The 15400-nt window shown below is 40.1% G+C and overlaps 1 protein-coding gene across 10 annotated transcripts; it reads right to left on the minus strand.

Annotated features, from left to right (window-relative positions):
• Positions 1-1728: 1728 nt before the first annotated feature.
• Positions 1729-14922, minus strand: sgf29 (SAGA complex associated factor 29). 10 transcript variants are annotated; one of them, XM_064324634.1, is made up of 10 exons: positions 14783-14922; positions 14166-14256; positions 13895-13970; positions 13730-13802; positions 13366-13430; positions 10294-10423; positions 8937-9083; positions 8480-8515; positions 7295-7460; positions 1729-2298 (listed from the first exon to the last, which is right to left on the minus strand). In XM_064324634.1, the coding sequence occupies exons 2-10, from the start codon at positions 14238-14240 to the stop codon at positions 2182-2184; spliced, it is 885 nt and encodes a 294-aa protein (XP_064180704.1). In that variant the 5' UTR covers positions 14241-14256; positions 14783-14922; the 3' UTR covers positions 1729-2181. The 10 variants fall into 10 exon arrangements, with proteins under 10 accessions (XP_064180704.1, XP_064180708.1, XP_064180711.1 ...); XM_064324638.1 differs by having other exon boundaries at positions 14166-14245; positions 14783-14847; XM_064324641.1 differs by lacking the exon at positions 14783-14922 and adding an exon at positions 14582-14749 and having other exon boundaries at positions 14166-14245.
• Positions 14923-15400: the final 478 nt, after the last annotated feature.

Raw genomic sequence — 15400 nt, forward strand, 5'->3', positions numbered from 1 at the left:
AACCCATGTTAATTTAAAGTTGGATAAATTATTTCATTATTTTGAGGACAAAATTTTTTTTAAGGTGGAATAACATAGATATGAATGACAATAAATTAATGTTTGGGTCATAATTCGACACATAAACATATCAAAATCAAAGAAATAAATGAATTAAAAAGAACCAAATGTAAGAACCTGACATTAACAAGTAATATTTGACGAATTATGAATATCCATGTTCTGTTCTGCAAGTCTTTCGTCATGGCTGCTTAATATGCCCCCTTTCCCCATCTTGGCTGTAATAAAACAGTATTTATTACACTGCCCTATCATTTATCTGTTCCCTTCGGCAGCTGTTGCCCGAGTATGACCCTTTCTTCTCTCCACTGAAATCATGCCATGGATTCTCTTCAGAATACTAAAATGAGGCCTCTCCACTGTAATTTCTAACTTGATTTCAAAAGCGGAAACAGATTCCCTTAAAATTAATTAAAATTCACTTCCAGAAAATACTGTGCAAATATTTCACTAGTGATAACCAATTATATTAATTTTGTGAACCAGATCAAAATAAATAAAAAGCAGTAGTGGCTGGCAAATATTTTTTTAGGCCATTGCTAGCCACCCACTCCAACCCACTCAAACTGCCAGAGGACATTGCGGCAATGAGGTGCCCTACATTGGTTTGGTTTTTATGTTTGACGTGTGCATTTGTTCCATACATTGCAAGAAACCATTGGTTGAGAGAACAAAAAAGACTACAAAATGACTCGCTGTGTTTGAAGGTGAAGCCTGAGAATCCAGACGGCTGAGAGAAAACTGAGCAATTAGTCCACATCTGCTAAGACAAACCTAACAGATGCAATCTGCAGGCTGTGAATTGTGTCTGAGAAGTACTAGATTCCGACATCAGCACAAGCATTATGAATTATCAAGTGTACAGCAGGACAAAAAGTGCAGAGATGACAAAAGTTGGTCAAGCTGAGAGCAAAGTCAAGAATGGATGGAAGCTCAGAGAACCGAGAACAGAGAAAAGCAATACCAAGTGAGGAATAAGGTATGAATGCTGGAAAAGGATGGTGGAATTGGTGAACGGTAGTTTAAGATTTTTTTGAGACAAAGAAACTGAGGCTGAAGCCTTCAATAATGGTCACAGTGTCGCAGCAAGATAAAAACAGCAGAGATTTTGTGATATTTTGTTCAGTCTTCAGCTTTCTTTTGTTTTGGGATTTTTGTGCAGCCAGGTTTCTTGTTACAAACTATCTGTTAACATCTTGCCTTTGCAGCTCACTAGTTTTACAAAAAAACGGAATGATCAGACTTAAAAAATAAATTACAGATAACTCGTAAACTCTTTTCCCATTCCATATTGGCACACTCCCTTTGCCCATTTCATTATTTCTGCATAAACAGAACACAATTTATGTTGTGAACACCATTATACTCAATTTTCCTATAGTTTTATTTAATTTAATCACCAGTAAAAGTATTGCGTGGAATATTAAATGGGTTGCAATATATCAAAACCTAAAGCTCACAAAGATTGAGCAGAGGCTGACTTATATTGGAACTGTGTTAAATGTTTGCAGGTCTAAGTTGAATAATGACAATGCACCCTCCATTAGTATATTGATTATTCAGCCTGAAAAATTTCAAACATGACCGTTCCCCTTGTTTCCTGCCCCGCCCCCCAGCACCGTCTGCTCTCCCTGATCTTATACAAGGAATGGAGACCAGAAAAATGTGTAATATTAAAAACATATATTCATTTACACATCCACTACATTTCAGGACAATGTTTAAGAACTCAAAACATGACACCGAGAAGAAGTCATCATTGTAAATACAGATTAATCACTGTAAAAGCACTGATTAAAGCGGGCGCATATGGTACACGCATGCAAGCCCATGCTGACTGAAATTCAACATGCGCCCTCCCTGACATCTTTCCATTATCACTCCGGCAAATGAGCCTGTGTCACTTCGTAGCAAATAACAGCTATCACTCTCGCTAATTCTCTCAAACATTACAGGATTTTATTTTCTTAGCAGACAAGCTTGTTCTTTCCACAGTATAAACGTCCGACAGTTTACATAGTTGGATATTAGCCGCGGCGCATTATGTTAAAACCTTGTTCAACCAGGGATTCACAAATGCTAATATCTTGTTCTCTAACCCCGTTGAACAGCACTTCTGCTTCATTTCTTCTTGTTCTCCTTGCAGGCCACCACATATCTCTGGGCCACGTTGAGGGGTGGAGAGTATCCGTCAGCATAGGAAGTGTCTTCAAACAATACGGAGTAGTCGTCCTGGGGCTGAGGGACAAAAAGATCAAAGATTTACGCAAAATTAACGGACACACTGACTTACTGGACCACAACAACAAAAGAGATGGGAATGAATTGTTAGCATATGCACATTGACAATACACATTAACCATACAGAGAAAGAGAGGACCTGTGCATTATATGTGGAAATAATACTGAAAGGTAGTAGTGCTCAATATGAATACATATACATGTATAATGACATAAGTTTTTAACAGATATGGATCCATTGCTCTGGGCATTGCAAAAGCTCAACGTAAAGGTTTTTTTCCACACGTGCCTACATGAGCAAGTTGGAAAGGAATCCCCTTCTCAAAACTAAATTTAAACCCAGATATTGTGAAGTTTATTTGTGACATCAAGTTCATAGAAACAAAAAGTTTCTGTATTAAAGTTACAATCTCTGAGATTTCCGTTTCGTTCTCTTTGGCGGTACCAATGGCGAGAAGCGGTAATTGCAGGTGTGTTTTTGGACCTCACTTCCCATAGATCCAACCGGATCAAACCAGTGTCGCCTGTGTGACGTCAGTCAGTTGGCACCTGGCCACGCCAACTATAACACTATTTACTGAATAAAAAATGGTTATTATAAAAGTAACGTTATGTACATACTCATTCGTTGTCTAACATTAGGCTAACTTAATCTGTCTTTACACTGCCGAGCCAGGTTAAAATGCTGTAGCAGACCTGGGGTAGATTTAGTGATGATCAATTTCCACAAACGTTCTTTATCCACCTTTTGCCCGGTATGAACATCTTTACACTGCAGAGAAGAATTTGCGGGATTCGCTGTGGCTCGTGCAATTATGTATCTCGTGCACAATAAAGCCATTTTCGTGAATGATTGTTGTGTGATATTTTTGAAACAACTGCCCTGCAAAATGTTACCCCTGGTGTTTCTGGTTTTGCTAGCTAAACTGTTCGAGAATAAAGCTGAGCTGGGTGTTAAATTAGCAATCAGAACAAGCAGAATAAAACAAAAACAAAGGAAATTTCATTATAAAAGGGCATCAAGGCTGAAGGAACATATGAGGAAGCATAATAAAATAATAACAACGCTACTCCATACTGCTGTATTCTTTTATTTAGTTTTCTCCGGCCTGACATCTTTACACAGAAATCAGACCCAGCTCTGCTCCACCTATACTCCGGCTTTATTCCGATCAATATATTGATGAACTTGATGGCAATGTAAATAACGGTAAAGTTAAGGCGAGTTCAGATCAATGATTCACAACGAGACGAAACGGTTTTAGAATGTTGCAGAGAAAATTGCAGCAGTGTGAACTGGTTAGTTCCAGAGCGTCTGAAGCCATTACCTAGGGTCTCAAAAGACCCACCTTGTCAAATCGCCAAGTGCAGTTTTAGAACGTTTACAATCAGACGTCTTGGAATTTTGCAAGTTGCATCCAGTCTCGTTGCGAATCATTGATCTGAACTGGCCTTTAGTTAGCCACACTGCAACGCTGCAACAAGGTAGCACTGCATTCGAGAGACGGGGTGCGAGGTCGGTACTGGTCGGAAGCGTTAGCTAGCGTTTTTTCTAATTGTTAGCTGACATTAGATTGTGTTAATTACATTAGATAGCTAGCTAACGCAATGTTACCTAATATGATGGATACTGTGCGCAACGTTGTCTAAACTAATGTTGTCTTTCTTGACATGGTCCGGTAGCTAGCGTTAGCTGTGCAAATAGCTATGTAATTTAGTAACGTTACATTGTCATCAAATGTAATACGAAATCTACATCAACAAATAATATGACCTCTCATTTACACAAAAACTTTTTAGGGTTCCATAAGCACCCCCCCTTTTCTCCGTTATTGTAATGCTATCAGACACCAGAAAAAACAGTACGCCGCTCACACACAAGTGAGTTGAAGAGCGAGCCTGTTGCGTTAGCTCCGCCTACCCTCTCTGGCGGACCAAACACTGGTGGGTGGTGGAAAACGCGTCACTAACTATGCGCCGCTTGTGATTTTTTCCCGGGAATGTCGCCACAGACACCCAGTTCTTTAATCATAAATTATAATAATAATAATAATAATAATATAAATTAATATTATAATAGGCTCAATCACCATTGTATTACCTAATTTGGCAATAGGTAGTGACTTAACAGACATTTATTTTAATGAAAATCTTCGAGATTATTACTTTAACATTTAACTTATCTGGTACCATCGGATATTGAAAAACTTTAAAAATCATTAGATTATCATTAGGTGAATATTCTGATTACGAATTAGATTTGGATAATAAACACCTAGTTATATGCAGACTTGGGTCAAATACGTATTTGTTTTGGATTCAAATACTTTTCTGTGCTCTATTGATCTTGCCTGGTGTAATTGAGCCTGCCAATATGACCAGAAGGCGAAGTTTTCACTTTTTGAGAGTATATAATTGGTTCCAATACACCAGACAAGCCCAGTAAAGCGTAAAAAAGTATTTGAGTCCAAAACAAATATGTATTTGACCCAGGTCTGTTTATATGCCAAGTGCCTACGCCATTGTGATCTCTGAAGATACACAAACTGCAAATGTCAATATGGCTACTTGTTTCATCATTTCTACACACACCATACCAACTGGGATAACAAGTTGTATGTTCACTGCTTTTATTTTGTGTCCAGTAACTTTATGCAGTTTATTTAACTGGGTTAATGCACAATGATTCAGTTTTCATATTAAGGTAAACCTGAGGACCTCTTGAGCTCATTTTCATCCATAGTCCCTGCACAGGTTAAAACAGAAAATACAAGCTTATTTCACCATGTACCAAATTGAAAGCCAGATTTATGTTAATGGAGTTCATTTTTTGGGAGTATCCTATTCATCCTGTATTAACATTAGCTCAGTTAATGGTGCAAGTTAATAAAAAGTGATAAATTTCAATTATTTGAAAAGTGAAATGAAAAGCATAAACATTTCCTGCATTGTATGCCAGTTTACTACAGATGATTAGCTTAGCCTCACCATTAAAACAGTGGCGAGATGCCATATGAACTAACGTGTGGCGCCATTGTATTTAGACCATTGTCCTCAGTTGGTTGTTGCTATGTATGTTATCATGTCATTGACAGTGACACCACACTTTCATGGTGTAGTCTAGTACACGAATTCTGCAATGGGCTTCTATCTGAAGCTTAAGAGTCAACTACTAGAATTCTGGACCAAGCTTGGTTTATTGCTCCAGTATTATAGTCAAATTCAATTCACTCTAGTGTGATATAACTAAGCAGTATTGGGCTTAGGGGTTAGGCAATTTAATAATTCTGGTGGTGATTAATTACATGATTCAGAGTGCTGGTAGAGCACTTTGACATTAACAGGAGAGCTTCTCTTGTTTATGTTAAGTGTGCCAGACTCTCAATTGACACACTTCAGCCACACCAGCAGCTAATCAGCTCAGCACAGGTGCTTTGCATTAGGACAGCATTCACTATTGGCTGTTTTTCAAAAGTGACTGTTCTTGAAAGACAGTGTTGACTTCCTTGGTCATAAGATGAAGGGAGTCTATCTGAGTCATTCTGCCCCTCTTCTCAAATTTCTCCTCTTCAAACTCCGAAGTTAAAACTACCCTGTTCTGCTCTAAAATCCTGCCCTCAGCCTCTAACCCCTTAAAAGCTCTTCTTTTCCTTCTTCTCCCTCCTACACTGATTCTTTGATCTTCTCTCACTGCTGAGGATTTAGCCACTTTCTTTGAGATAGTTTATGAAATTTGGAGCTCCCTCCCAGAAATCTTGGTAACACTCTCTCACCACTAACTGCCCCCTAAACTAATCATATTGACCCTGGCCTGACTTCATTTTCTCCCCTCTCCCTAGATGAGACAGTGTCTACTAGTAAGGCAACCACCTGCCCTCCTGACCCCATTCCTCTCATCACTCTTCCAGACCATCACTCTTGACCTACTCCCACTCCTTACCTCTATCATCAATTCATCCATGGAAACAAATGACCCAAGTTACACTGCTCCTTAGAAAGCCGTGACTCAACCCCTTTGATGCTAACTACAGATTGGTATCACTTTCTTCATTCTTATCCAAAACTCTTGAATGTACTGTAGCTAACTAACTCTCTCACAGAACAACCTGCTTGACCCCAATCAATCAGGATTCAAGCCAAGCCACATAACTGGGACTGCTCTCCTTGCTGTCACAGAGGCACTCCACACTACCCAAGCCTCTTCCTCGTCCTCCTCGACATGTCAGTGGCCTTTCACACAGTTAACCACCAGCTACTCCTGGACACCCTCTCGGACCTTGGGAATGCACTTGCATGGCTCTCCTAGAGGACTGCACCTATCCGGTTTACGGGAGGGGGTCGCTACCGTCTCTAATCTGGGCCCTCTCTATTGAGGTCCCCCAGGGATCTGTCCTGGGCCCTCTCCTATTCTCTCTTTACACAATACATCCCTTGGCTCCATTATCACATCCCACAGTTTCTCACAACTGCTATGCTGACGACACACAGTTGTTCTTCTCTTTTCCCCCTTCTTTCACACAGATTGAAGAACGCATCTCCACTTGTCTGACTAACATCCCCCATCTCCTGTAGGCCATTCCTTTCCATCAATGCACTTATTGTTTTCATGGCACTTTAAGGTCAATCACTGACCCTGCCCGTGTTGTCACTCCCGAAGATGTACTACATTGTCATATGTCATAAGTCATACTGGATAAGAACATTTGGATAAAAACCAAATTGAAAATTGGGTTTGTGGTCTCAATAACGAACGAGACTCCCACTATGGATGCTTCTATCCCCTCGCACACAACTGTGCTTTTATGCTAGCTTATTGGTGCCAAACAGTGATTTGAACAAAGCAAATCGTGAATTAGCCCTGAATCATCACTTGCCCGCCTGAAAAGTGGCTGGTGGCTGGTTTTACTTGTCCTGGGCAAATGTTATTGATGAACCCTGACCACTGGCTGCCTGGTTCCCACTGTCCATTAACAATGCAATTCCCTGTCCTTACCCTGTGTGGGGGAGTATGTATGAGTGCTCTGTAGAAACAGGTGGTCTGGGGGTAGAGGGCCAGCACCAGCTGGTCTTTACTGAAGAGTGCCTCAGGGTCCGTTTCTGGGTTGGCCTTCCACTGCGGCAGAGGAATAATCCTCCTCCTGCTCAGTGTATGTCTCCTGCTGACCGAGAGAAGGTGTAACACAGCATAAGAACTTAGACACATAATGACGAGAACAGAACATTCAGCCCATCTATGCTCACCATTTACCAGCGAAAAGGACACTATCAGCAAACTCACACCTAGCCAGTACAGTGTTAAACGCAATATATGCACACTGAATGCCTGGTCAGTAAAGTGGGTTAAACACCATATTCCCACACTGAATGCCTGACCATAACTTCTGTTTAACACAGTATACACAGACTGAATTCATGATCAGTCAAAGCAATATACACTGCCTGGCCAAAAAAAAGTCGCCGTTTGGATTTTTTTGGACAGTGTCCACTGTACAAGCCTCTGGAGGCAGTGTTATGATCTGGGGTTGCTTCAATTGGTTAGGTCTAGGCTCAGCAACGTTATGCAGCAATAAAATGAAGTCGGCTGAGTACCTGAATGTACTGAATGACCAGGTTATCCCATAAATTGATTTTTTCTTCCCTGACGGCACAAGCATATTCCAGGACGACAATGCCAAGATTCATCGGGCTCAAATTGTGAAATAGTAGTTCTGGGAGCATGAGAAACAATTTTCACATATGAATTGGCCACCACAGAGTCTTGACCTTAACCCCATTGTAAGTCTTTGGGATGTGCTGGAGAAGACTTTACGGAGTGGTTCGACTCTCCCGTCGTCACTACAAGATAATGCAATTCTGGAGGTAAATAAATGTTATGACGTTGCATAAGGTTGTCGAAACAATGCCACGACGAATACACGCCGTAATCAAAGCTAAAGGCGGTCCAACAAAATATTAGAGTGCGCAACTTTTTTTTTGGCCAGGCAGTGTATTATATCTTGCACCCACTCTGAATGGCTAGACAATAAAGAGTCAATCATAACCATGAGAGACAGGTAGAGTGCATACACATCAATCAATCCTGTCCTCTGTGGCAGTTTAAAGAAAAGTAGCAATACATTCTTAATATCCTTAAAGAGAAGATGATGTGGTTGTAAAGTTAAAAAAACTTAATACTCACTCTTTGCCTTCTTCGTCAATGTCATCCACTTCATACCTGGGAGCGGGGGGGAAATAGGCTGAATAGGGCTAATAGATTATAATTGATATATTTAAATTAAATGGAATTCAATCATTTTCCCACATCCTCAAACTCCCTAGATGTATGGTTTTGTTAATTCATAGTTGTGCAATTTGATTTCTCACTAGATAAGCAATTGCACCCGAAGGAGTTTCTACAGCTATTCATCCACCCCCTTTTCTCTTGCCAACTTCAATAGGTAATTATCTACATTGCACCTGGCTAAAGAAGAAAACATACTATATTTATTTTACAGCTTCACCATCTTACACCTCTCCATGCCTCTCTGTCCGCCGTTTGCTCTTTTGCTTCGAGTTTCTATATTCTGTCATCTAATTCGGCCACTCGAACCACATGGGCTACCCATTTTCCCCCCAATATTTATAAATGAATTTACTTATTAGTGGAGTGGCTATAGCTGACCACCTCTGCCAGTATCCACTGTTCGTCCCCGTCCACTGCCTTAACTCTGGCAGCCACTTTGTCTCCCGGCTTGGCTACATAGTCGCTGCTGGCCGGCATGGCCCCACACAGAGGAGGGGGGCTGGGGAAAGAGAGAGAAATATAAAGCACAGGGTTAATTCTAGCCATGCTCAGCATTTGCCAAACAACACAGCGTATAATCAGAATGACCCCTTTTATACGTAATAGCATCTTTCACTGAAATTGCTGCTTGGAGTGGCATTAGGATATGTCAATCAAAATCACAAAAATCACAAAGGAGACTATTTGGTAACTGCTATGAATCAAATTATAGTACAAATCAATTTTGCTATGCAATCCGTTCTAACAACATTCAGGCAAGACTTCAACAAATGCTTGTCAGGGCAAAATTGAATAAGATTCAATTTTTTGTGAAGAATGATTAAATAAAAAACATGTGCAGAATACTGTATAAGACTTTTTTTATACTGTGTGACACCCACAAGCAACTGAGCAAAAGTGATGAGATGACTCTCAACCCACACATGGTTTTAGTTTTTATATCCTAGCAATGTATCCAGGATGGGAACTGACAGGCAATAACCCGTAACAAGCAAACTCTGTGAGCTAATGTAAACAAATGAGCCAATGTGTACCTCCATCACGCGCAGTCATATGTCTGTACAGCACTTATTGACTTAATTTATTATGCATTGCTGTATTATTGCCAACATGGCGGTGTATGTAGTAACTGATAATTGTTTGTTTAGAATTACTGTTTGTTTTAATTGTACCGCTGGCATGACTGGACTTTTTAATGATGTTTTTGTTTCTGTACAGCAAATTGAGTGCTAAACAAAAAGTTTACTGTTTTGTATTTAGGTTATGGTTATTGGATGGTAGGTCAAGATGGTAGGTTTCGAGCTCAAGATTTCACTGGTGTTCAAAAGCTTTCTCTTGAGAATGCAACAGCCAGCACTAGGCAATTTCAATGTTTGGCATGCAAATTACATCAAAGTGGAGCCCTAGAATAAAAATGAACATGTTAAAATTTTATATATAAGGGTCAGATGCATATTGTGTTGCAGTGCGTCTTATCACTGCAGTGGCAGCACAACACTAATATGGCCACTGCTGAAGAGGAATATTTTATGCATGATTCATGACTTGAAAATGAAATCTTTTGTTTAGCCACACAGAGTAACTGGACACTACAACACTTTTCACAAATAATGTTAGGCACAGTCTTTACAAGCAAAGCAAATAATACACTAATCAGAGTAATGCACTGAATTTAAGAAGCAACATGCATGCACCACACAAGAGCATACCTATCTCCTGGCTTGCCTATCCAAAGCGGCAGGGTCATGGCCGACTGCTGAAGAAGAGTCATCAGCACTCCCCTCCTCATGGTCTTCCTGGGGGGATCACTGTCGCTGTACACCCCTGCCATTTTTGCTGCTGTGAGAGGACAGAGAATTTTTCTAAATTTCACTTCTGTTCATTCGGAATTTGGGACAGAAGTTCATTGGTTGCTAACTTTACGAACACCAATCCAAAATCTAGGACTAAAGAGCAAAGAAGGCTCTTCCCTTTAATACCATCTTGGAAATGGCCTACAGGGGACAAACACACCATTAGCCCAAGGAAAGGCATCTGACTTAAGCCCACTGAGACAGAGCCAACAGTAATGTGCCGTGTAATGTTGTGCTAATTGCTTTGCCCAGACTTGAACTCCTGAAGTTCAGGTGACAGCACTTGACCATTAAGTTCCACGTGTCTTTCCTGACTGAGCTAATCATACGCAGATTTGTCAAGTGAAAGTTTGTGGAATTACAAAAATAATTAAGATTTACCTGGCTAAGCTATCATTGCTCAATATACAAATACTAGCTACTTAACCCTTTTCAACAAAAGCCTGTACTGTTAACATTGATGAAGAGCAGCTACGTGCATCTGAATAAAGTGGAAAGGCTTGGGAACACACTGAACACTAACTACGAAAAGATATGAACATTTTAGATATTATGGGCAGAAGCTTATTAAAAGCATTATGGAGTGGTTGTTGTCATTACCATGCTTTCATTGGTGCCAGATGTAGCATTATGTTGTCATTCCTAGTCATTAATTACTACTTCCACATGGCAAAGTAGACAGACTAAAAAATGTAAGTAGGTTATAGCTAGAGTACAAGTATATTTTCCAAAGACCAAAGCCTATCAGAATGTCTAATAACCTGTAAAAATTATTATAAAATTGTGGCTACCGAGCAGCCTCTCCTGCAGTGCTTTTCAGCTCCTCTTGAACTTGTAGGACACAAAGTAAATGCTCGCCACTGTGGAGGAAATGGCCTAGCCTCCCCCTGCAGGCTTTTCAATAACAATGTGCAGGGCAAATGTACTATACCATAAACCTGATAGAACCACCCATATCTGGAGACAGAAACTTCTGATCCTAGAAATAGCTGATGATCAGTAATGAAATTACAGAATCACCGGAGGGCAGCATTTCAAACCGGAAAGTAAATTCAGTTTTAAAATTAAAGCTTTCAAGGCCAAGAAAATGCATATTTTTTTCACAGTTCAACTGGATAGTAACCTGGGTCAAACTCCAGTTTCGAGTTCAACCTTCATACAGTAATTGCGATCTGCTGACTGCGCTAAACTCAATGAGAGTTAATTTAATTTATCGAAAGATAAACCGTATCTATCATCCTTCCCTTCTGTTTTATTTTGGTGAAGTCTACCACTCACACTGACAATGTTTTACAGCACCTCTCACCCATTAATTTGGGATGCCCAACTGTAGTTGTTGGCCCATGGCATCACCTTCATCTACTCAAGACTGCACAGATAGACTACTTTCTGCCAGCTACTGCCTGTCTTCACTCTGCAGGGCAGTTCCTGAGCTGATGTATAAGTAAGAGTACACTTCATACTCAGCCGGCACAGACAGCTGACTGAGCAGATGACGACAGGCAATGAAACGGACTGAAAGCACCCCTCCTTGGGCCATGCTATAGTCAATTATGCAAGCTAGTCGGCAGTGACACTGCCAACATTTGATACCAGACCTTAGGGTAAACCCACATAATGAAATCCAGTTTCTTAACAGGATCAACCACTCAAAAGGCCCCTTTCCTGGAGTTAAAACAATGACCCCATCATGCCAGTTTACCGCTATACCCACAGCTGCTATGACGATCAATGCTTTTTGTAGCTGAAAAAAATATTACGGTCTTGTACATTAAATAAACCAGAGCTTTCTTCCCACACTGTGGAAAATGGGTACTTTAACATGTGCTTTTCAAATTATTTTCCACTTTTTCTCCCCAATTTGGAAAGCCCAATCATACGCACACTGCACGTTTATCACAACCTCTGTGCGCTCTCCTCCAAAGCATGCGATGTGAGCCACTGCTGCTCATCACACTGGAGTTTGCAGGTTGTGCTCACACAGACACGAGGAAGGAACTTTACATGCAGCACAACAGATGAACTTGTGGGCGGCTGATCGACCAGCAGGGTTGCTGGTGCGTAATGGCACACTGTCAACCCGACTGACTGATACCCTCCCATTCCTAGGCCTAGTCAGACTGAATTGTGTGTCCTCTTGTGATATCAAGTTTTTAGGTTACCGCCTTTGAGAAACTGCCAATATAATTTGATCTGGCAAACTTGGTCTGTGTGACCATAGGTTGTCAATCCTCTTCTGTTTGGCGTGCGCAGGGTCTGACGTTTTAGTCTTACAGCTCATCTGCCATTTTTACATTTTCAACCCAGGCTTTTTGGAATATTCAGCTGTCTATTCAGTTTTTTTGAGGAGAAACAAGCTGTGGTTTTGTATTTTCCTTCATTAATTTCTTTTGTGACTGTAACCTGTCCATGTCTGTAACATTCATTATTTGTTAAGGTAGTTTATACTTTCATCATCAGATCAGACATATTGAATTTTTTTTATAACTTAATAAATTTCCTAATTCTAATCTGGTTGTGAGTTGTACATGTTGATAAAGGTTGATCCAACAGGTTTCTCTGGCAATCAACAAACTTGGCAATTTACTTGATAATTAATATCTTGACTAATAATTACCAAATTAAATCAAATATATTTAATATGTTGGTTAAGAGAGAAGTTCATTGATGCACTTGTGTTCGGTATTAACTGTTAAAACCGCTGGATTCAGAACATATTTTGCTCAATCCTCACTGTCCTGACAGGTGCTTCTGATCACAGTCGGCACTGGCACAGCCCAAATTTAATACCAGTCTGTGGGCCCGATCCATGCACTAGAACAGTGCCTCTGTAGGATGAGCCACCCAGCAGCACACCAATAATATGCACCTTCATGGAAAAGGAACAATAACCAAATACAGACACTGAAATTTCACAGACTCACTCACCAATTCTCCTCTCTTCCAATAAAGATTTGATGTCTGCAATTTTCTCCAGGGCATGACGAAGAATACTAGAAGAGAGAGCATGCTAATGTTGTGGTCTCATGCTGGCTTAGATATAGTCACTACATTAGGAAATCAACTGAAATGTAGCATGGGCTCTGTATTATATGCTGTTTTTTTTTTGTTTGTTTGTTTTTTGTTTGTTTTTTTAATATAGGGATCCAATTCCAAAATCATGAAGTGAACCCAAGACCTAAGCCAGCAAAACAAAAGCCCTAATTCTCAGTTATACAAGATGGAATGACCCTGAACAGGAACAAAACAAAGCCTTAAAAATCTGCAAATGCTGAAAATGAGGCAAACTGACCTGCACTCCGCTTCAGCATCTGCCTTTGCTGTGGTGTAGAGCCCTCTCAACTTGGTTCTGTAATAGGGAGAGGCTGTGTGGGAAACACATAAGCAAACAGTACAATTACCTTTACTGCAACAGAGGAGAGATGCAAAAAGGTGTAAAGGGCTGAGCAAGCCTCACTTTTGTTTTCTGTCTGCATTCTTTCATGAGTCTTCTGGATGTTGAGAAGATTATGTTCACTGCGAGAACGCTCCTCCTGGCAAAGACAGTCAACTGATGTCATCCTAACAGCACAAGTGGATAATAAGCTAATGATCATTTAAACACACTTAGCCAGTTCGGGTACTAAATGTGAACCATATAAAAACACAGTTTAGATGCAATATACTGACTGGTTAAGTGTACGACCTATTTCAGCTGACGTGATGAACGATGGATCGTTATGTCTTACCTGTGTCTGTTTGATGAGCTGGTGCAGTTCAGTAAGTAACTCTGAAATTTTGGTGTCTGCAGATACCAAAGCCATTGTGACTGCGAAAGACCTGCAAGTTTAAATACATGCTGCTTACTGATTTCCTTAAAAATGTAAAAAATAAATAAAAAAAAGCCTACAGCACAGCCTATAGCCTACTGTCCTGCAGAACAATAAATCGTCACTCAAATACTGTTGCTGAACTAACGTTGTTTGTTAGCTACAAACTCACTCACGGTTGTGCTAGGTAGCTAACGTTTGCGAAGCTGAGTGGATAACGGCGATTATCAATCATTTTTGTTCTCAAATGATCTTCTTTAAACGAACACCAAGCAGATTTCAGCATGCTGTCGGCACATAGCTCGTTTTCGACTGCTAGATAAACACCTACCTACCAGCTGAAGTTAGCTAGCTTGTTAGCCAGGTCACTAGCGAGCTAAATTACGGGGAAAATTTCAAGCCAGCCAAATGTGTTTTTCCCATCCATTATCGAGAATGTATAAATGTCGATTCATATGTACGTACAGCACTGTAATAATAAGTACCTAACTTATTCAATGAAACATACTTTCAGATAGATTTTTCTGATGCCTTACCATGGGGTTTGGGCCCTCACGTACGGATACGTCTGAGGGACAAACAGAACAGTGACATTCCTGATTCGTCTTGATAGAACATTTTTATAAACGCATTTTGTTACTATTCGCACATTGCATTTTCAGATTTTTTCTTTTATATGAAATATTTACGAGAAAATATTGCTAACAATTCCGTTAAAAAAAGAAACATAGCTAAGTAACAATTTGACAAAATGCAAGGAAATTCTATTTTCAGCAATAGTGCATGACCGCAGAAGTTGGAGGGCATGCTTGTTGTGAAAAAAAAAACGGAGTAATATGAACCAACAATCAAAACAAGAAAAAAGATAAACAAAAAGCACGTAAGTTGATGTGAGTGTATAGAATAGACCTTGACTAAAATCCCACTATTAAAATGGTGCCATAAAGAATAAATACAAAATAATAAATAAATAAATCATTCAGATCCTACATCATTTGAGTTTTTGTTATATTTTGCTATTGGAAATTCACTCTACATTGCGATTCAAACCATTCACAGAGGAGTTAATATTTAACGAATAGCGTGGCATATGCCAGCTCCACAGTGCCATGCAACCCGTGCCTGCGTGCGTGTATTTGCGCGCTTGCGTGTTC

Source organism: Anguilla rostrata, chromosome 2, assembly GCF_018555375.3.
Source record: "Anguilla rostrata isolate EN2019 chromosome 2, ASM1855537v3, whole genome shotgun sequence".
Taxonomy (NCBI): domain Eukaryota; kingdom Metazoa; phylum Chordata; class Actinopteri; order Anguilliformes; family Anguillidae; genus Anguilla; species Anguilla rostrata.